Raw genomic sequence first — 22,220 nt, 5'->3', positions numbered from 1 at the left:
TCTGTGGTTATTAATATTCAGAGTGAAAGAGATGGAGTAATACATCTGTAACTTTGTATCTTATAACGTGAGTATTGTGATTCATTAGTGAATCATCGTATGTCCGGATACTGATGCTGCCCTGGATGATCTGGCTCGTATTGAAGAGGTTAACCTTACACAAAAATCGACGTACAATAATAATCCCTCCTATATCCGGAGTAACTGGTCCAGAGTTTGGATTTATGGAGTATTTAGTTCCGTGGCTTAAAATCACTCTCCAGCCAGTCCTCGCTTTGCCTGTCCAGTGCTAAATCATCAATTCCAAGGTAAGAGAAATTGTATACATACAATATGTATTCATGTTCAGCAACTGAAAGGAAAATGTGAAATAATACACACAGGATACATTTAAATAAAGTATTTTATTTAACATTTTAAAAAGCAAAATGTACAGCTCAATCATGATACAGGACGTTTCTGCACTTGACATTGAGGTGTCAGCTTCAAGTCCATCACTTTCTCGTCTGTCTGTCGTCGTGTCCCTTCTCGTTCATCTCCCTCAAGTACTTGCTCTTCCCTTTCTTTTTTTTTTTTTTTCTTTTTCAATTTACAATTGGAAAACATTCTCTTGTATCAAAGTATCTGTATTTTCACTTTCATATCTATTTCCTGTTGACAATATTTGTTGGTGTGAATACAAAGTTTTGGTGGGGGCTACGCACAAGTTTGATGGTGCATTACTTGTACAAATGGTTACATATTTGGTTGTAACACAAACAACATTCCTGTTTAGGTTCATTACATGTCAAGGTAGGTTTGCTGTATACTAGTATTGGTCAGGTCAGGGGGATGGTTGGTCTTTCAAATAACTAATGTACAGTACCTCTGTCACTGGCAATGATAAAAACGATTTGTCACATGCATATTCACTGGAAGTATACATAAACTCAAATACGTACGTATCCATTCTTTTTTTTTTCTTTCTTTCTTTCTTTTCAATCTGGACACAAGATTAGATGGTTTATGAAGGAAATTGAGAGGTTATGGTGTGTACGTAAATTAATCTAGTTCTCTTGCGAATAAGGAGTGGTTGGTCTAAGGGTAGAAGCCATTTGAAAACGAGTAATAACCATCTTCTTTAGTCCTGACCAATTCGTAATTTCGTTAAACGTATGCATGGGTCAATTTGTCTGTCTTGTGTTATAAGGTAATTTAATATATGCATGACAGTCACAAAGGCTCGTTTGATGTCATTTGAACATATGCTTACAAAAGTCAATTACACAAGTCTTGTGTAGTGTTGGTTTATGGTAGGGTTCCTGCCTGTGGGGTAAAATGGCTATGTGATACGGCAACATCCTTACACTCTGCACGGTGAAGAATGTACAAGCACACCTTGCACCACCATGCCTTCTCCTTGCTTGCACCAGGAAATACGGAAGGATCAGATAACAGAGGGGAAGAAGAACAAGAAGAAGGAGGAGGGGGGGAATATAAGCTGGCCTACAAGAATTACTGGGGTGTTGCGACAAATGACAGTACGGAATGGAGAAATAGAAATGTAACCAAGGACAAATCTTGTGTAAATCATACAATGAAGAATACAACATGGACTGGGAAGATGGTCATCCATAAGGCACAACAAGACACAATCCTTGTGATAATGGTTGTATATGTTTTAAGCAAGTAGGATGGAACAACTGAGAGCAAGAGGGACAATACAATTCATTAAAGATACGAGAAGAATTGAAGAACGAGCGTCATACGGGCTACTAACAAATATATATTCAAATTCTTCAACAGTAAACATGTACTGATAAGTATGTATGACTATAGTCTAACATCTGATAACAAACTAGCAAGAAGTTGCAATGTATGTAGTGGAAAGAGACAGTGGGTCACAGCATGGATGTTAGAAGTTAGTACAAAGTTAGTGGAAAGACAGAGAGAAAAACACAGTGGGTCTGCATGGATGTTACAAGTTAGTAAAGTTAGCGGACACAAACCCAGACAGACAGACAGAAAAATGCAATGGGTCTGCACAAATGTTAGAAGTTTGTACAAAGTTAGTGGAAAGACAGACAGAGAGAAAAACACAGTGGGTCTGCATGGATGTTAGACGTTAGTATTTAGTTAGTGGAGACAAAGGCAGACTGAAAAAGAGAAAGAGAGAAAGAGAGATAGATAGAGAGAGAGAGAGGGAGAGGGGGGGCACTTACACAGGGTGTCTAGGGATGTGGCCCTACAGACCATCTTGCAAGCATGTGTGAAGAATGGGGTTGTGAACGTACTGGTCAAAGACAAGAAGCATATGTCAGAATTAAGAATAATAGTAGAGTGCACATGAATACCCAATTTATGAGAGAGATTGTGTGTGTGTATGTGTGTGTGTGTGTGTGTGTGTGTTTACCTAATTGTAGTATACAGGAAAGGAGCGAGGCTCGTTGGATTCCATCTCCTATTCTCTAATTTCCTAACATACCTAAACTCAAATTCATGTATGATTCCAACGTAATCTATATCTTTGATTTCCAATTATCATATTTAGATCTGAAATCGTGTATTGTTTGAGCTTGGGCTATTCCACATACCTATACATCTATATGGAAAATTGTATTTCTTCACATCCTCTCGGAATGTAGTCTTTACTTTCATGACCTTGGAGAGCCCTCCCATCTTTTATCCGATCTCTTCTATCAATGCAATCTATCCCCTTTAGTGAACTGAACACTGTAATCATGTCCCCTCTTTCTCTTCCATCTTTCAAAGTTGGTAGACCCATTGGTTTTAGTCTCTCCTCGTATGGCTTATCTGCATGGCTGGGGACAAGTAAGATTGTTGCCCTTTGTATTCTCTCAATCTTGCTTATATTTTTCATTCTGTGTGGGGACCATACCACTGACGCATATTCCAGTCTTGGATGTATCAGAGTTTCAATGAGTTTTTTGTCATCTCTTCATCCATATAATGGAATGCCACTTTAATCTTCTGCAGTAGTCCATAAATGTATGTGTGTATTTACATAGTTGTATCTTACGGGAAAGGGGACTATGCTTGAGGTGTCCCATCTTTGTATCTTCCAGTACCTAAATTGTTCTTAAATTTGATGCTTGGTTTTTGCACACACTATCATTTCACCCAGTTTGTTCCATACATCCACAACTGTGTGTGTGTGTGTATTTACCTAGTTGTATTCTACAGGACTGGAGCTATACTCTTGTTGACCTGTTTTTGTATCTCTCTACATCTAGTTTGCTTTTGAATTCGTGTATATTTCTGGCATTAACTGTTTCACGGTTCAATTTGTTCCAAACGTCAATTACCCTGTGTGGGAAACTGTTCTTTTTCAGGTCTCTTCTGTAACGGTCCTTCTTTAGTTTCTTTGCATGTCCTCTTGTTTCTCTTTTGTCCCATTTTAATAGGTCATCTCTATCAAGAACTTCCATTCCCTTCATAATTCTAAAGATGGTCAACAAATCGCCTATCTCCCTTCTCTGCCCTAGTGTTATCAGTTGTAATTTCTCCAACCTTTGTGTGTGTGTGTGTGTATTTACCTAGTGTGTGTGTGTGTGTGTGTGTGTGTGTGTGTATATTTACCTAGTGTGTGTGTATTTACCTAGTTGTATCTTACAGAAAGAGGAGCTATGCTTGTGGTGTCCCACCTCTGTATCTCACAGTATCTACATTGTTCTTAAATTCATGTATGCACACACTACCATTTCATCCATTTGTTCCATATACCCACCCCTGTGGAGAAAGCTATTCTTTTTCAGGTCTTCTATAACTGTCCTTTTTAAGTTTCTTTCCACGTCCTCTTGTATTTCTCATATCCACTAAATCTTCTCTATCAACTTCTGTACCTCTCATGATTCTATAGATGGTCAACAAGTCTCCTCTTTGTTCCAGGGTTGGTAACTCTAGTTTTGACAGTCTCTCTTCATTGACAGTTCTGAAATTGTGGGGGCCATCTTTGTAGTTGCTCTTTGGAGTCTTTCAATTTTCCTTGTATTCTTTTTGGTACTGGGTGATCATAGTGTCGCTGCATACTCAATCTTGGTTTTATTAGTGTGACTAGTATTTTCTTCCTTATTTCTTCATCTAAGTAAATGCCACTTTTATTGACCTCAGCAAGTTGTAGGTTTCTCCGACAATTTTGTTTATCTGTTTATGAGGGGACATGTCCTGTGATCATTAATCCCAGGTCTTTTTCAGATCCCACCTTCTTTACATCCTTTTCACCAATCTTATATTGTCCTGATATCCTGTTTTTACTTTTTCCAAATCCCATTATACTACATTTCTTGATGTTCAAGTCCACTTCCCACTTCTGACTCAATTCCCAAATTTTGTGTGCGTGTGTGCATGTGTGTGTCTGTGTGTGGTGCACGTGTGAGTGTGCATGTGTATGCATATATCTGCCTTAGGATGACTTAAATTGCTATCACTTGATTGTGATACTACTACATACATCTTCTAAAGAATCTTAAAACACTTTTGGTCTGCCGAAAAAGAAAGTCAAAATTGGAATTCCTCTGTATGCAATATAGGAACATAAATTGGGTGAAGGCGAAAGCCGTTAAAGAAAGATACTCCTTCCTCCCTCCTGGTGGTGGGTAGACGGCATGGTGGCAGCCTGCAGCTTGTTTGATGGGTAAATCCTCGTCACCCCAGCCCTTTCACTGCCTCCTCCTGCCGTGCTCCATCCCAGCATACTTACACACATACACACATGTACGCATTACCATGTACACATCTGCTAGCACATGGATATGAGGCCAATTTATGGCTCCACTTGTGCTACAACAAAACAAGAAACAACAACAAATGCAATGGTTGACAGCCTGGCTACACAATCATGGCTTCAAGAGTTGGACTCAGGCAGGCTGGGTAGCCATGCCTAGGTCCAGCATCGGGAAGAGATCCGGACTTAGGTTAGGCACCCAGGGCTGATTGATCTAAAGCCAGATCAAGCACCCTGACCTAGGTTAAGTGGTGCACAAAACCTAGGGCAGATGTTCCACAATTGATCTAGACTTAGGCCAGACATCCAGAACTGATCCAAACTTTATGTCTGGGGTCCAACACCTCTCGGACCGGACCCCGTGGGCATCATTACCAAGCTACCTACTCTACTGACTGACTGACTGACTGACTGACTGAGATGACCTTACAGATAAATGAGAAAGGGTGCAACAAACTGCATCCATTAAATACTAATCATAATAAGAATAATCACAATGATAATTGTAATGAAACAATACAAAATCATCAACATGCTATCCATCCTGAATGGCGCACAAGAAAGGCTGGTACGCTGGAAATGCCTCGTGAAGGGTTGGTAGATGCAACGGCTGGGCTGGGCTGGGCTGGGCTTCCGAAAACCCTAAACTGCAACTAAAGTACGTAGTATTCAAACACTGATTATGCCTGTGTTGGCCCGTGTCCACGAACATCACACAGTATCACAAACAAGGTCATTGAACCATCCAAGTTTGCTGCTATGGTCTCTTAACAGAATGCACGACAACACAGCTTTACACGGTGATTTAAGCACACTTGTCTGTCACGAGACTTTGAGAAGTTCACTTTGTACTCAAAAGATAAAATTCAAGTTGTGCCGAGCCACAAGGCCCTGCACCGCGAGTGGTTGCGAGCTGGAACTCTGGAGCAGGAAACGCACCATGGCATACTGCACGCGCACCAATACACGTACGCACGCCTACGGCCACGCATCATTTCGATATCCACGTCCAGGAGAGTGCCCGACTGCCTTCTGCTGCCAGGCAGGGGGGCAATCTTCTCCGTCAGGTACAATCCCGGGTTGCCAAGGGCTGAGCTGGAAAGAGCAAAGCGTGTCCTCTGGGGCACTTAGGCTCCTTCCGGCTCTCTCTATTTTTTTTTTTTTTTTTTCATTTTTTTCTTTTATTTTTTTATTCATAATCCTTTTATACATTAGTCACTCCCTCTTTAACCCATAACTAAAATATTTAAAATCTGTTATTATTCCAATGTACAGTTCACTATACATTCACTAGGATTAGCTGAGACCTTGATAGTCACTCTATAGTGACCCCTGCATTTAGTCCAATCTGCATTTATTGGTCATATTGCCCTGGTTTGCATATATCGTCATCAAACCTCTTGCCACACACTTACGAGTCCCAGGATGTGCCGTGCTGACCACGGCAGCACTGGTGGGTGGTCAGACATCACAGCAGCCTGCCTGCTTTACGTCAAGCTGCTGCTGGCACTGGCCAACGTGTGTGGCACTGTGCTGGCCTTCACTACCGTCGCATCGTGCCGTTGAGCTGCTGGACAAGCCCCGAATTAAAGCTGGACATGTATGGGTATGGACCGTACATTGTGTTCTGGGGCTGCGCCCGGGGATCCTGATACTGTCCTGCAGCAGCCGCTTGATGGTGCATGTTCATCATCTGAACGGGCAGTTGCTGGTTGATGAACGACGGGTTGGTCAGGTACGAGGTGTTGAGGGCGGACATGGCGGCGGCCCCCGCCTGGCCAGCCATGCGGTAGCCGTTCATCTGGTAGCCCAGCACTGTCGGCGTCATCATGTTAGTCGACACTTGGGCAGCAGCAGCAGCCTGGTGGGTTTTGTACGACTTGTAGGCCAGGGCGGCACCGGGTGGAACCTGGGACTGTAGGTTGGATATCGGAGGAGTCATGTTGCGCTGCGACGCTGTGGGGGGCGGCGTGACTGTGTGCGAGGGTGGAGGCGTGGGTGAAGTGACACTTGAACATGGAGAGTGGGGTACTATATCCATGATGCCATTGGTAAGCTGTTGTAACCGTGCCAAGCTGCAAGAGGACGTGGCATTTCCCTGGGGTGGTGCGGCGGCGCTACTGTGATGCTGCGTCGGTGCCATGGACGTGGGGGTCGTGGCAGGACCTGGAGGACTGGTGTTCAAGTAATGATAGTTTGATGGAGTGGGAGGACAGGCCGTACTAGGCGGGCCTCCTTCGTGACTTATACGGTGGCTGGAGGTGGAGGATGACGAGGAACTGTTTTGACTTGAAGTGCTTCCGTTCTGTTGCTGCTGTGCGCCCATACGACTCTGTATCACCGACGTCATGTAGGAAGGGGAGTACATGGTATGGGATTGGGAATATGAGGTGACGGAAGGTTGGGACATGATGTGACCCTGACTAATCATGGAACTATGATGGCCGAGCATTTGTTGGTGCGGGCCCATCATGTAGTTCGTGTGGTGACTAAAGTTCTGCATCTGTGATGGAGTATGAGATATGTGAGGAGCTCTAGTTGGGTGTGGAGGGTGAGGCGTGTGAGGAGCATGAGGATGGGCGGGTGGCATCGCGTGATGCTGGGTCAGGCTGGCCGGGTGAGGTGTCGTTCCCATACGCTGGCCCATCAAATGCGCCTGGCTCATCTGCGCCGCCGTGGCTGCCTGCGGGGACAATTGGTTGTGCACCCCGCCGTGGCCTCTCACGGCACTGGTCACACTGCTGGCCTGGGCATGAGGATGGGCCGGTGGCTTGGGTTGAATGTGGCGTTGTTTCGTGGGCTGTTTGGTGGGGGGTGGCGGCTGGGGTTGGGGCTGCGGCTGTGGCTGGTGGACGATTTGGGCTTGCGGGGCCGGGGAAGGATGGATGGGCTGACTCACGACTGGCACGATGGCCTGCGGCTGTACCGGGGTGGGAGTGGGTGTGGTTCGTGTCATGTGCGGCGGGGTGGGGGTCGTGGGCTGGTGCGTGGGAGTGGCGGGTTGAACGTGGGTCGGAGTGGTGGGTTGAATGTGAGTGGGAGTGGGTGGCTGCACCTGGTTTTGTGGAGTGGGTATCTGATTGCAGTCCGTGTAGCTCTGTGGAGTGGACGCTTGCTGCGGTGCTTCCACGGAGTGCGCCATCTCGTTGCTAGATATGGAGGTAGGCGATTCAATGCCCAACTGCGAAACATCGAACTCACCCGGAGGGTAACCATGCATAGAGTGAACGGAATTGGTCGTGGAGTCCGGTGTGTACACACCCATACTGCTCACATCCTGCTGATGGGGCGGAGTGGGTGTCGGTGCCTGACGCGTAATGACTGATGCTGTGTTGCCTGAGTTGCTGCCCGTACTACTGCCCGAGTTGGACGACGACGACGACCCACTATTTCCGCCTCCTCCTCCTGCCGACACCGTAGGGGGATTTGCCCCTTGTGGTCCATCAGTGCCATCCATGGACAGGTCATGCGTATGTGCCGGCTCCTGTCCCGTTGGATGGTCATCCACTTTAGGAGTTTCGAGATTTTCATACGTCTGCTCCATCTGTGAAGCGAGCGTTTCCTCTTGGCGACCTGCAGAGGTCAGAGTGTCTGGCAGAGCCGGTGTCGTGGCCTGCACCCTCGGTTCAGTGGTGGGGCCTCCGTCATCGTCGCGAGGACTGCTGTGCCCCTCAAGTCCCAAGCTCTGGGGGCTGCTTAAATTTTCCCCATCATGCACTTCGGGAACTTGACTAGAGGTAAGAGGTGTCGAATCGTCCTGCATCCCCCGATCCGCTGTGACGCTCACCAGAGGAGTATCGTCAGCATCTATCCCCTGCGGTGAAAGCGTTCTCACCTCTGGAAGCCTCAGATCAGGGTCCGGCGTGAGGGGCGAGGCTGGCGAGGCTGGGGTGACGGGTGCCGGTGCACGAGGCGGCTCAAGTAACGAGTCTGGCGGGAGGGGCGAGGGCATGGGTGATGATGCGGGAGATAACGAAGGAGATGCCTTCGACGACGGCGTCGGAGATGGTGCTGGCGATGGTGCAGGTGACAGTATGGGTGATACTACGGGTGAGGTGATGATGGGTGAAGGTACGGGTGACGGTATCGATGACGGGATTGGTGACGACACCGGAGATAAAACTGGTGATGGTGCATGTAGGGGTGTTGGCGACGGAGATAATGCGGGAGATAAAACGGGAGAATGCACAGGCACAGGCAGCACTGGTGAAGGTGATGGAGAAGGTATTGGTAAAGGTGCTGGAGATGATGGTAACGGTGAAGCTGGTGGAGGAGGAGGAGGAGGAGGAAGAGGGCTTGGACCAGGCGTAGAAGGCGCGAATGAGAGAGGTGATTTCTCTTCCCCTGTAACTGTTACCTCCATCAAATGTTGCTGGGAATCACTTGGAATTGGTGACGGGACCGGCGGGGCAACAGCAGAAAGGGGCGAGTTTACGATCTTGGGATCCTCTTCGATCTCTTCCGTAATTTCGGGAATGTGAGGTGACCGGGCGGGTTCCTCTTGCAATGCAGGTTCCCTTCCCTGAGTCTCCTCCCAAATACTCTCAACGGCTTTAGTAACTTCGGCCTGGTAGTCTTCATCTCTCTCAAGCGGGTTTTTTGCCTCGGTCGCGTCCACAGCTTCACTGTGCACCTCGGGGTCGTATTCCGTGGTGGCCAACGACTCGTCATCGGGTTGGATCTCACTTGGTCCGTTCATGATGCTCGCGACTGCTTTGTCAGCTTCACTCATCTCGGGTTCTTGGTGACTGTCCTCTTCCTTCTCCTTCTCCTCCTCTTTTGCCGATCCCGAATCCCTCTCCTCGGGTCGCGGCTCCCTCGGTTGTTCTTCTTCTTCCTCTTCGGAGGGTGGAGGCAACGGATTCTGTGGGCAATTGCCAGGGGCATCACCATCTTTCATGTCGTCGTCTCTATTATTAACGATCTCTTTGGTTGGGTCATGATTTTCCTTTTCAACAATCCTCTCATCCTCCGTGTCCATTACGTCCTTATCGTCGTCACTATTGCTCGTGTTACTCTCCGTGTTCAGGTCACCATTCATGTGAGTGTCTTTCTTATCCTCCGAATCCTCTTTCTTCGGGTCCACTTCTTCCATTTCCTTTTTAACGCCTCCGTCTTTCATGTCCAACACTTCCTCTTTCTGATCCACATCCATTTTCTCACTCTCACTCTCACTTTCTTCTTCCTCCTCCTCCTCCTCCTCCTCCTCTTCCTCCTGCTCTAACGTCTCTGTACTCAATTTCTTTTCGGGCTGTCCGTTTTTTACTGTCACTTCGTCATTGTGAACACCGTTTTCAGTCCTTTCCTCCACTGGATTAGATTCTTCCTCCATTTTTTCTTCAACGCTGATGGAGTCACAACTACGCTCCTCTGTCGTCTTTTTGACCTTTTTTCCTTCCATATCTTCTTTGTTTTCGTCCTTTGGCTCCTTTTTCACATCCACTTCTATTCCCACACTGTTGACCGGTGCATTTCTACCATTCTGCGGAAAAGAAGGAAAAAATTAACAACTACATTCCCACACTGTTGACTGGTGCACTTCTACCATTCTGCGGAAAAGTGGGGGGAAAAAAAATAAAACTGCATTCAGTGGCTTCCCTATGTTTGCTATGTACATACATATACCAAAGGCTTTTTCCCCCTTAAAAAAAAAACCACTCCCACCCATTCCATCCTTATCACACTCCACTCCCCTCTACCCTCTTATCTTGGCACCTCCTGGATGACAGGTCATCCCTGCATCTCGCCCATTGCCCTGGGTCAGAAGCAGTGTCACAAGACAGCACACCCACATTTACCTTGAACTTTCTCCTATTGTGTACCTTCCCAAACTCTGTTCCTATACAAAAAAATTCACATAACATACACTTAACTGTTGCCACAATTTTGCAAACAGAAAACATGCTGCCAGCAGCAGTCTTCTTGTCCTATCGATCTCTCAAATGAAAATCAGGACTACCAAGTTCTACTCTGTCATTTACATACATACATACATATACCAAGGCTTTTCCCCCTTACAAGAGAGGTAGCCAAAAAGGAAAAGGCATAAATTCATTCCCACCCATTCCATCCCTGAATACACTCCACACCCCTCCACCCTCCCTCTTATCTTAGCACCTCCTGGATGACAGGTCGAACTCATGCGTACACACAAATAGGCAATGCTATGACGTAAATCTTACCTTTACGTGTCTTCCTTTCCCTCTCCCTTTCCAATGCGCACGTCCTCTTCCTCTGCTTGGTGTTGTGGATGAAGTGGTGATGGGTGGCGGCGGCGGCGGAGTATCTACAGTGGTAACGGTTGTAGTTTGGGTAGCGGGAGTATTGGGAGTAGATATGGAAGGTTTGGTTGCTGTGGGTTTTGGCGACAAGGCTGGGGAGTTGGATGCAGCATCAGACGTGGAAGTAGAAGTAGAAGTAGGGGTAGTAGAATGGGAGGATATCGACACACTACCCCTACTAAACCCTCCTCTTCTTCTACTGCTATGATGGTAATGGTGGTGAGTGGTGGGCGTACTACTCGACTCTTCTTCAGAGACTTGTTCCGCGGGGTTGCTCGTGCTGTTTCGGTTCTGTTACGAGAGGGTTTAAGTTAGTTCCTTGCGGAAGACGACCCGATAAAATCGTAAAGTAATACACGGTAAAATTCGTAATATTTCCAATTTCTTTTACCCTCCAATTTATTGCCCCCATTACCTGAATAACGAGATGGTCCAGCATGGGAGAGAGACATCCTTACCTGTTCAATGGCTTTGTGTTTAAAATCACGTGAAAAACGTTTCATTCCCAGTTCATCCCGCTCATGGAAGTTGCCTTTGTATAGACCAGTGGTTCTTAACCTTTTTACTACCACGCCCCCTCTAGGAACTGTTCTTTTCCTCCACGCCCCCCTTACATCTATAGGCCCCCTTTGCAGGGAGGGGGGGTTATTACATTGGAAAACTTGTATGGCTGGGAGACTTTTGAAACAACGATACTTCTGCATATTCTCATAGACTTACCTCTACATTACTGACCCATTTCTTGTCAAGAAAATGACACATAACTGGTCAAATTTCTACTTTTCTCCTGAGCCTCGCGCGCCCCCCTGATAAACACTTACGCCTCCCTATGGGGGCGCCCCCCCCCCCCAAGGTTAAGAATCACTGGTATAGACATTCTCCTACAACTCTTATCATCTACACACATTTTCACTTATTCGACACCACAATCACGAGCTCTTACACATTCACATGCTTGATCCACTCGTAATAAAACAACAGGGCAAGACTCACAATAATGGGTATAAACTGGAGAAATTTAGATTTAAGAAGGAAATAGGCAAGAATTGGTTTACTAATAGTGTGGTCGATAAATGGAATTGACTTTGTAACCATGTAGTAATTGCTGAAACTATCAGTTGTTTTAAAAAACGATTAGACAACTTTATGGATGGGGAAGACAGGTGGTGATGGATACGGAGCTGCCTAGTGTAGGCCTTATGGTCTCTTGCAGTCTCCTTTAGTCTTATGTTCTTTCTTTGGTTTCCATTTTCCCATTAGTCCCGGTACCAGAAATTCATGAATTCTCGAGGATCTATTGACCTAAATACCCACCCTCCATCCATTTGCTTCACTTATTTAAAAAAATCTCTTAGCTCCATTTGGATGAGGAGCCATCCTTTGTCAATCAAATGGCAATTAAAAGTACCATACATATATATCCCAAAGGCTTCCCTCCCCCCTTTTAAGGGAGGTAGCCAAAAAACGAAGGCATAGAAACCACTCCCACTCCTTCCATCCCCATCACACTCCACTCCCCTCCACCCTCTTATCTTGGCATGGGTCATCCCTGCATCTCACCCACTGCCCAGGGTCAGAAGCAATGTCACAAGACACAGCACATCCACAGTAAGGCCGCTTCATTAAATCAGCGACCCCGCCCTCTCCGTCCCCTCATGCAGAAAAGGAGAAGAGTGGGAGAAATCCCTTCAGGCTGCGTCAAATCTTTCTCACACATACTCCCTCACCCCCCATCCCCTGCCCTTTACACCTCAACATCACAACATCTATAATCTACACTAAAAACCCACTACTGATTGGATTTAAGAAAATAAAGGAAATAACGATTTCTGTATATTTCGATCACTTGCTGTGATCCTCTTCAAGCATGAAGAGGATCACAGCAAGTGATCGAAATATACGGAAATCGTTATTTCCTTTCTTTTCTTAAATCCAATCAATAGTGGGTTTTTAGTGCATTTATTAATGTGTTACAACATTACTGGACAGTGATCTATAATCTAATTAATAAAGCATCTATCATTCATCTACCTGGTAACTGGCAAACTTACCTCCTCAGCTACATGTGACCGAGTCCCTCTGCCAAGCTGTGGGTCCTGAAAGTCCTGGGCTGCTTCCACGCGGGACGAGTCCCGACTACCGCTGCTGCTCCTAGAAACAAAAATCATTTCAGTGTCTTCCGTGAGCATTGTTTTTCCATTTACTTGCTTCGTTTCTGTTGCCACTGCCCTCACCTCTTCCTCCCACCATTTGCTGCCTCACCTTCTGAAGGTACACACATACATATACCAAAGGCTTTTTCAAACCCCTTTTAGCTACCTCCCTTGTAAGGGGGAAAAAGCTTTTAGTATATGTATGTACTTTCCGTTTCTTTCCCCCCATCCTCCTCATCCCCCTTACTCCTTGCACACTTTAGCAGTTCCTTTCTGAAGCATGCCTATACAGGAATACCTCGCTATACAACAGAGTTGTATTCCCAGCTGACTGGTCGCAATGTGAAAATTCGTATATCGAGGTTAAGGATTTTACATGTAAATAGGGGGGAGTCTTGTGTTCATTGACCCCGTCAACCCCCTCCTCAATTTTTGCCTCCAGGGGGCAAAGAAGAAAGAGGCGATTTGATGTCCATATATAGAATTATGAAAGGGATGGAAATCCTTGGCAGGGATGATCTACTTAAATGGGACAGAAGAAATACAAGGGGACACAAGAAGAAACTTAAGAAGGACAGTTACAGAAGAGATCTGAAAAAGAATAGCTTTCCACATAGAGTGAGAGACACATGGAATAAATTAAAAGAGAAAACAGTGAGTGCTAAAACTATACACGACTTTAAGAAAGAACTGGATGCAGAGAGATACAACTGCGGGTTCCTATGAGCATAGCTCTTCTCCCGCAAAATACATACATACATACATATACCAAGGCTTTTTCCCCCTTCCAAGGGAGGTAGCCAAAAAGGGAAAGGCATAAAAACACTCCCACCCATTTCATCCCTAAATACACTCCACACCTCTCCCACCCTCCCTCTCATCTGAGCACCTCCTGGATGACGGGTCATCCCTGCACCCTAACCCGCAAAATACAACTAGGTAAATACATATACCCAACATTTGTTTTACCTACTTTATAGCACTCGGTCGTATAGTGAGGTATTCCTATATTTTGATTCTTGTATACTATGATAAGGTGTACATATACATACATACATCTATGGACAATGGGACATGGCACCCCCTGTGCATTATGTACTCAAATTAGGCTAGATGTAAAATTAACAGAAGCTATATTGTCAGTTCTCTGTAATGCTGGTAATTAAATACTTATTATTATTATTATCATATATATATAATCATGAGGAACCCATACATACATACATATACCAAGGCTTTTTCCCCCTTTCAAGGGAGGTAGCCAAAAAGGGAAAGGCATAAAAACACTCCCACCCATTTCATCCCTAAATACACTCCACACCCCTCCCACCCTCCCTCTCATCTGAGCACCTCCTGGATGATGGATCATCCCTGCACCTTGCCCACCGCCCTGGGTCAGAAGCATGAGGAACCCACAGTCGGAATAAAAAGGAACTTAGAAGAAAGTCTAACTTTCATATTTCACCTAAAAGCTATAGCCCTCTTCAGGAAAGTACATGTAAAGTTTGTAGAGACTTAAATACAATATATATATATATATACACACCAAGGCTTTTTCCCCCTTACTAGGGAGGTAGCCAAAAAGGAAAAGGCATAAAATCATTCCCACCCATTCCATCCCTGAAAACATTCCACACCCCTCCACCCTCCCTCCCATCTCAGCACCTCCTAGATGACGGGCCATCCCTGCACCCTGTCCACTGCCCTGGGTCAGAAGCAGTGTTGCAAGACACAGCACATCCACAGCAAGGCCGCTTTACTAAATCGGCGACCCCCCCTCTCCGTCCCCCCATATAAAGGAGAGGACAGGGAGAAATCCCTTCGGGCTGCGTCAAAATTTTGCTCACACACACTACCTCACCCCCCATCCATTCCACCTCATGCATCACAATATCTTCCATATACAACCATTCTCCATTCACCCGTCTTCTGTCCTCTCGCGTCCTTCCTCAACAGACATTCCCCTCTTCCTCAAAGCCACCTTCACCCAATCCATCCATCTCATCCTAGGACGTCCCCTCATGTTCACTCCCTCCACATCTGCCTTCCATACCTCCTTTACTAGTCTTTCTTCACTCATTGTTTCAATGTGTCCGAACCATCCTAATATTCTTTCATCAACCCTATCTCCCAACTCCCTTTCCACCCCTGTTCTCTTCCTCACCTCCTCATTTCTCACTCTATCTAGCCTAGTAACCCCCATCACACATCTCAGACCCTTCATCTCAAACACATTCAAGCTCCTTCTCTCTTCCTCTCTTATGTTCCATGTTTCTGCTCCATACAGTGCTGTTGGCACAATTACTCCTTCATACAGTCTCCTCTTAGCATCCATTCCCAAATTTCTATTCCTCATTACACTTTTCAATCCACCACGGCATTTACTCGCTTCTCTCAATCTACATTCTACCTCCACCTTTTCTTGCCACATTTGCACCCAAGTATCTTAAACTATCCACTTCCTCCAGTTGCTCTCCCTTAATGCTCACTTCCAGATTACTGCCACTTTCACCCCTTGTACATCTCATCACCTTACTTTTACCCACATTTATCTTCAGCTTTCTTCTATCACACACTCTCCCAAACTCTGTCACCAACTTCCTCAATCCCTCCTCCGATCCTGCCACAAGCGCAGTGTCATCCGCAAACAACAGCTGGCTCACATCCCACTTTTCTCCATTTTCTTTAACCATCTCCAATCCCTGACCCACTAACCTTGCATTTACCTCTCGCACTACCCCATCCATGTATAAGTTGAACAGCCAGGGTGACATAACGCATCCTTGACGAAGTCCCACCTTTACCTCAAACCACTCACTCTCTCCATTTCTAATCCTGACACAAGCTCTACTACTCTCATAAAAACTCTTGACAGCTCCCAGGAGCTTTCCTCCTATCCCGTATATCCGCATAACCTCCCACAGTGCCTTTCTGTCTACCCTGTCGTAAGCCTTTTCCAGATTCATAAAGGCCCAAAAAACATCCTTCCCCTTTCTTATAGCTTTCTCACATATCTGTCTTACCACAAAAATCTGATCTACACATATACCATGTGGTTCTTTCTCCTTCATAAGTGGGGTAGCCAAATCAATACATACACTGCATACTCCAACACTTGTCCTCCCACCCCCAACCTTAGCCTCTTGTGGACATCTATATCCCCAACAATGACTGGGTCAGAGCCAATGCAGCAAGACACTACAATTAATTCTATCAATATACCAAAAAGCCCCTTCCTCTTAACCTCTTCCATACAAATAAAATTCTCGTGTGCAGCACTGGATGCCTGAGGTGCGATAATATGCATCACAATACAGTACTACCTCTCATTAATGGACTAAAAGTGGGGTAACAGTGTCCGTTGATTTGGAGTAGTTTTTGGGTGGCATAGTGATTGCATAGCACTAAACAACAGCACCGCAAACACACCTAATTAACGTCCGTTAATGAGAGGTAGCACTGTACTCGTGTCATAGAATAAAAAGTCGCTGCGGTTTTAGTCCTTCCCTTTCACTAAATAATAATAAAGACGGAAAATGTGGTCAAACCAGTTCACAGAATTCGGGGGGTCACCCAGCTACACTGACACCGGCATCCTCAAACACCCACTTCTGCCTCATGACGTCTATGTAGGCGTCGTAGTACGGAAGAGGTCAATAAGTGAGGTGGCCAGTTAAGGCATGTACCTCTCCCACACCCATTTCTTGTTATCCTAGTTCTTTGTGGATGAAGGGTCATCCGTCCTACAATTGGGTGATATGATCTGGTTTAACATCATGAAATCCTCCCATCGGAAGGCTAGGACGGTGCCCCTCACAGAGGACTTTGTAGCGTGGAATTTAATGAACCACTATGCCCTTGGTTCAACTTCGCCGGTGGAAGGATTCGAACCACCATCCCCTTGACCTTCACTTCACGTAACAATGCCCTAACCCGCTCGGCCAGCGAGCTTCCCGAAGCTTATGTTATGCTACAATTATGTCAACAAAATAAAATAGGTGCCTCGGAGGCATGTAGCCAAGACACTACAATAGACCAACATATTTCTTCTTCCCTCTTACAAGGGAGGGAGCCCCCCGCCAAGGAACGCTTCCACTCCACACCCACTCATTCCTTTTGTCTTGGCACCTCATGGATGAGGGGTCAACCACGTCTCCTGCCCACTGCCTGAGCCAAGAAGCAATGCAGCAAGACACAGCTTCATTTACATAACGACACTGCTGGATGACCGCATTGTGGACAACTACCCAGGACATGACACTTCGCCCCGTACTATTCAACACATCATGGAAGACTGCATGATACGCAATCACACACGCAAACAGCACGACATACATATACATACATATACCAAGGTTTTTTCCCCCCTTTCAAGGGAGGTAGCCAAAAAGGGAAAGGCATAAAATCACTCCCACCCATTTCATCCCTAAATACACTCCACACCCCTCCCACCCTCCCTCTCATCTGAGCACCTCCTGGAAAACGGGTCATCCCTGCACCTTGCCCACCTTGCCACCAGCTGTGGCATTCCTTGCTTGGGGAGACAGGACTGCTCGGACAGACAGTCTAGGGAACTATGACAACAACATAATGACACTACAATTACACAAATAATACAATAAAATACCTCAGAAGCCTGTTGCTTTGCGCGATAATGGTGCCTCTAAAGAACCGTGTGCCTCCTCTCCCATTTATGGACAATGTCTGGCTGCGGGCGTCTCTGTAATCACCATTGCTGGCATAAAGAAAGTGCTACTGTTAAAATCAATATCCTTGAATGGGACACAAATACAGTCAACGACAGGTATGTGTGCAAGGTGGCCCAATGAGAATGACAATACGAGTTATCTTCTCACACAAAAAATACATACATACATACATATACCATGGCTTTTTCCCCCTTACAAGGGAGGTAACCAAAAAGGAAAAGGCATAAAATCATTCCCACCCATTCCATCCCTGAATACACTCCACACCCCTCCACCCTCCCTCACCCCCCATCCCCCCGCCCATTCCATCACATCATCATCCATGTATGTATGTATATTATGAGACAGACATCAATAAAAGACAGACATCAATAAGAGTTATCTTCCCACAATAAAAAAAAAAAATAATAATAATAATAATAATGAAAAAAAATAAATAAATAAATAAATAAAATAAGTAAATTCCTCACTTCTATTTTGAGGCTCTCCATCCACTGACATTTGGTCTATGGCCTCCTTGACTCAAGATCTCTCTCTTTATCAGCTCTCTAAACCTTCGTACCACCTCTACAAATCCCTCTTTTTGGCACAATATCATTTGCAGGACTGGAGCAAAGACTATCAGAGCAAATACAAACACACACAGCCAGTCAGGAACCAACGTCTTAATGTTTAACCCTTTTAACACTACAACTTCCTTCATGTATTTTGTTCTGACTGAGTAAAGGCAATTTGATTCATTTCAAGGGACGGACCCCTGACTGAAAGATGGCTGCAGGGATCGAGACCCCATTGAGGTCGGAGTTTAAGTCCTCAAATATATAGAAAACTGTCTGTTTCTTGACTACAATAGAATCTATCAAGGATATCACCGTGTTAAAGGGGCCAATTTCATTACTGAAAGCTGGACTCAATTTTAAAACACAAATCCTTCGCAGAATAAATATTTGACTGCTGTAGTAACTTACATGTTCTTTTCTTGTCTCTTAGCCTCGGCTTCCATCTTCTGTTCCAGAGCAGCACTTCCTCGTAAGCTTCGCCGACAGCCCACGGGCCCAGAGGCTGGGGGAATAATAACGGGTGTGGTCGGGTTTGACATCTCTCGACTGGATCTCCCTCTTCTGGGTTTCTTGTTCTTTGGCACTTGCTCGTCCTCGTTTGTGTTGTCGTGGTCCCCTTCTACTTCCTCCGCTTTCCTCGTTCTACTGTCCCTTGTTGTACTAAGTACTCCACTACTCCACAGTGGTGTGGTAGAGGTGCCTGGAGTGACTGTCCTGCTCCTTGTTCCCCGTACAGGTTCCTCGTCTTTTGGTCCATCATGGTCCTCTTCTTCATGACGACGCTTGCTCCTCCTCACGGGAGTTTCCTCCTCTTCGTGTTCCGACTTTCTGTGAGACCTTGACGACTCACGGCGCGAATGATGAGATTCCTCCGCTTCCTCCTCTTCCATCCTTCTTTTGACTCTGGAGGACTCCCGCTTTTTTGGAGTGGTCGACTCTTGTGAATGACGTTCCTCATCCTGCATCTCACGAAGGTCCTCGTCCACTTCCTCATAATTGATCTGAGTCTTGGTAGCCGATCTCCGTGGGTGTCTCGGAGGATTTGCCTTTTCCACAATCGTTTGGGTGGCTCTTCTTCGTCTGCTAACCAAGTCTTTCACAAAATCTGGAAATGAAATAATTGTTAATTGAATTATAGATCCATCTACATACCGAAGACATTTTTCCCCTTACCAGGGAGGTAGCCAAGTCATAAGGCATATACTCACTCCCACCCATTCCCCCTCCCTCATCTTAGCTCCTCATGGATGACAGGTCATCCCTGTATCCCGCCCACTGCCCTGGGTCAGAAGCAATGCAGCAAGAGACAGCACATCCACAACAAGGCCGCTGAACTTAATCAGCAAACCCTCCTCTCCATCTCCTCATGCAAGAAAATAGAAGATGGAAAAATCCCTTCAGGCTATGTCAAAATGTAATTCATATATGGACTGACTGATACAAGAACAGTGCTATTCCATCCATTGTTCGCACAATAAACTCGTTATAAAACTTAGACTAGGCATATCATTCATATAATTACTGTATTGTATTATTGTCAGCGTATCACTGTAAAAATTAGACTAGGCATATTACTCATATAATTACATACATACATATACCAAGGCTTTTCCCCCTTACAAGGGAGGCAGCCAAAAAGGAAAAGGCATAAAATCATTTCCACCCATTCCATCCCTGAATACACTCCACACCCCTCCACCTTCCCTCTTATCTTAGCACCTCCTGGATGACGGGCCATCCCTGCACCTTGTCCACTGTCCTGGGTCAGAAGCAGTGTCACAAGACACAGCACATCCACAGCAAGGCCGCTTCATTAAATCGGCGACCCCCCCCCCTCTCCGTCCCCCCATTGCATAAAAGGAGAGGACGGGGAGAAATCCCTTCGGGCTGCGTCAAATTTTGCTCTCACATTCCACCTCATGCAATCACAACATCATCCATATACAACCATTCTCCATTCACCCCTGTTGTCTGCCCTCTCGCGTCCTTCCTCAACAGACATTCCCCTCTTCCCCAACACCCCCTTCACCCCATCCATCCACCTCATCCTAGGACGTCCCCTCATGTTCACTCCCTCCACATCTACCTTCCATACCTCTTTTACTAGTCTTTTTTCACTCATTCTTTCAATGTGTCCAAACCATCCTAATATTCTTTCATCAACCCTATCTCCCAGCTCCTTTTCCACCCCTGTTCTCCTCCTCACCTCCTCATTTCTCACTCTATCTAGCCTAGTAACCCCCATCATACTTCTCAGACACCTCATCTCAAACACATTCAAACTCCTTCTCTCTTCCTCTCTTATGTTCCATGTTTGTGCCCCATACAGTGCTGTTGGCACAATCACTCCTTCATACAGTCTCCTCTTAGCATCCATTCCCAAATGTCTATTCCTCATTACACTCTTTAATCCACCAAGGCATTTACTCGCTTCTCTCAATCTACATTCTACCTCCACCTTCACTCCACCTTTTCCTGCCACATTTGCACCCAAGTATCTAAAACTATCCACTTCCTCCAGTCACTCTCCCTTAATGCTCACTTCCAGTCTACTGCCACTTTCACCCCTTGTACATCTCATCACCTTACTTTTACCCACATTTATCTTTAGCTTTCTTCTATCACATACTCTCCCAAACTTTGCCACCAACTTCCTCAATCCCTCCTTTGATCCTGCCACAAGCGCAGTGTCGTCAGCAAACAACAGCATTCCATCCCTATCACAATCCACTCCCCTCCACCCTCTTCCCTCCTTCTTATCTTGGCACCTCCTGGATGATGGGTCATCCCTGCATCTTGTCCACTGCCCTGGGTCAGAAGCAGTGTTGCAAGACACAGCACATCCACAGCAAGGCCGCTTCATTAAATCAGCAACACCCCCTTGAATTACAGATACATAATAATAATGATTCCTTCGAGTTTTGCAGTGACCAGCAGTCCCATAGTGGTTGGAAATGGTCAACGACAAAACGATGCGATGTCGAACATTACCTTTCTCCAAAGGTTCAATTTGTTCCTCTTGAACATCATCCTTTTTGTTCCGCCTCGTATTTCTACTCCCTCTTCCATCACTAGAAAACTGTGTTTCTTTTAGAGTGTGCGTCCGCCTGTGATCTTCTTTTCGGCTACGAAAGGTCGGCTTGAAGGCTTCTTCCTCCTCCTCCTTGAAAACATACTCGTCTTCTTTGGATTCTTCCTTGGTTGGTGTCCTTTTGTCCGAAGTTAAACAATTTCTCTGTTGGTGAATATTCTCCTTCTCTATTTCTCTCGTCTCACTTTCTTTCTCGTTCTGAAACAAAAATAAATGAATAAATAAATACATACATACATATACCAAAGGCTTTTCCCCCTTACAAGGGAGGTAGCCAAAAAAACAAAGGCATAAAAACCATTCCCACCCATTCCATCCCTAATACACTCCACTCCCCTCCACCCTCTCTCTTATCTTGGCACCTCCTGGATGACAGGTCTTCCCTGCATCTTGTCCACTGTCCTGGGTCACAAGCAGTGGCGCAAGACACAGCACATCCACAGCAAGGCCGCTTCATAAAATCGGCGACCCCCCCTCTCCGTCCCCCCCATGCAGAAAAGGAAAAGACTGGGAGAAATTCCTTCGAGCTGCATCAAATTTTTCTCACATATACTACCGCACCCCCCATCCCCCATCCATTCCACCTCATGCATCACAACCTCATCCAATGAAATTTAAGATCATTCATTTAACCCCTTCCATACGGTGCCGCACACGTAGGCGTCATGGACTTAGATCTCGGTGGCAGCAACCAATGCCAGCC

At 45.8% G+C, this 22,220-nt stretch overlaps 1 protein-coding gene across 9 annotated transcripts in view; it reads right to left on the bottom strand.

The window, feature by feature from the left end:
- Positions 1 to 385: 385 nt before the first annotated feature.
- The window catches only part of LOC143020802 (uncharacterized), a 244,563-nt gene continuing 222,728 nt past the window's right edge, over positions 386 to 22,220 (bottom strand). For all 9 annotated transcript variants that reach the window (XM_076177567.1, XM_076177564.1, XM_076177570.1 and 6 more), the window contains 6 exons: positions 21,418 to 21,715; positions 18,835 to 19,531; positions 17,785 to 17,892; positions 13,056 to 13,155; positions 10,906 to 11,295; positions 386 to 10,205 (listed from right to left, as the gene is read on the bottom strand). In XM_076177567.1, coding sequence (XP_076033682.1) covers positions 6,267 to 10,205; positions 10,906 to 11,295; positions 13,056 to 13,155; positions 17,785 to 17,892; positions 18,835 to 19,531; positions 21,418 to 21,715 — 5,532 coding nt within the window. In that variant the 3' untranslated portion in view covers positions 386 to 6,266. The remainder of the gene's footprint in view (positions 10,206 to 10,905; positions 11,296 to 13,055; positions 13,156 to 17,784; positions 17,893 to 18,834; positions 19,532 to 21,417; positions 21,716 to 22,220) is intronic.

Source organism: Oratosquilla oratoria, chromosome 40 (genome assembly GCF_046742065.1).
Source record: "Oratosquilla oratoria isolate Oo_2021 chromosome 40, ASM4674206v1, whole genome shotgun sequence".
NCBI classification, from domain to species: Eukaryota; Metazoa; Arthropoda; class Malacostraca; order Stomatopoda; family Squillidae; genus Oratosquilla; species Oratosquilla oratoria.
This window is presented reverse-complemented; position numbering and strand designations above follow the sequence as displayed.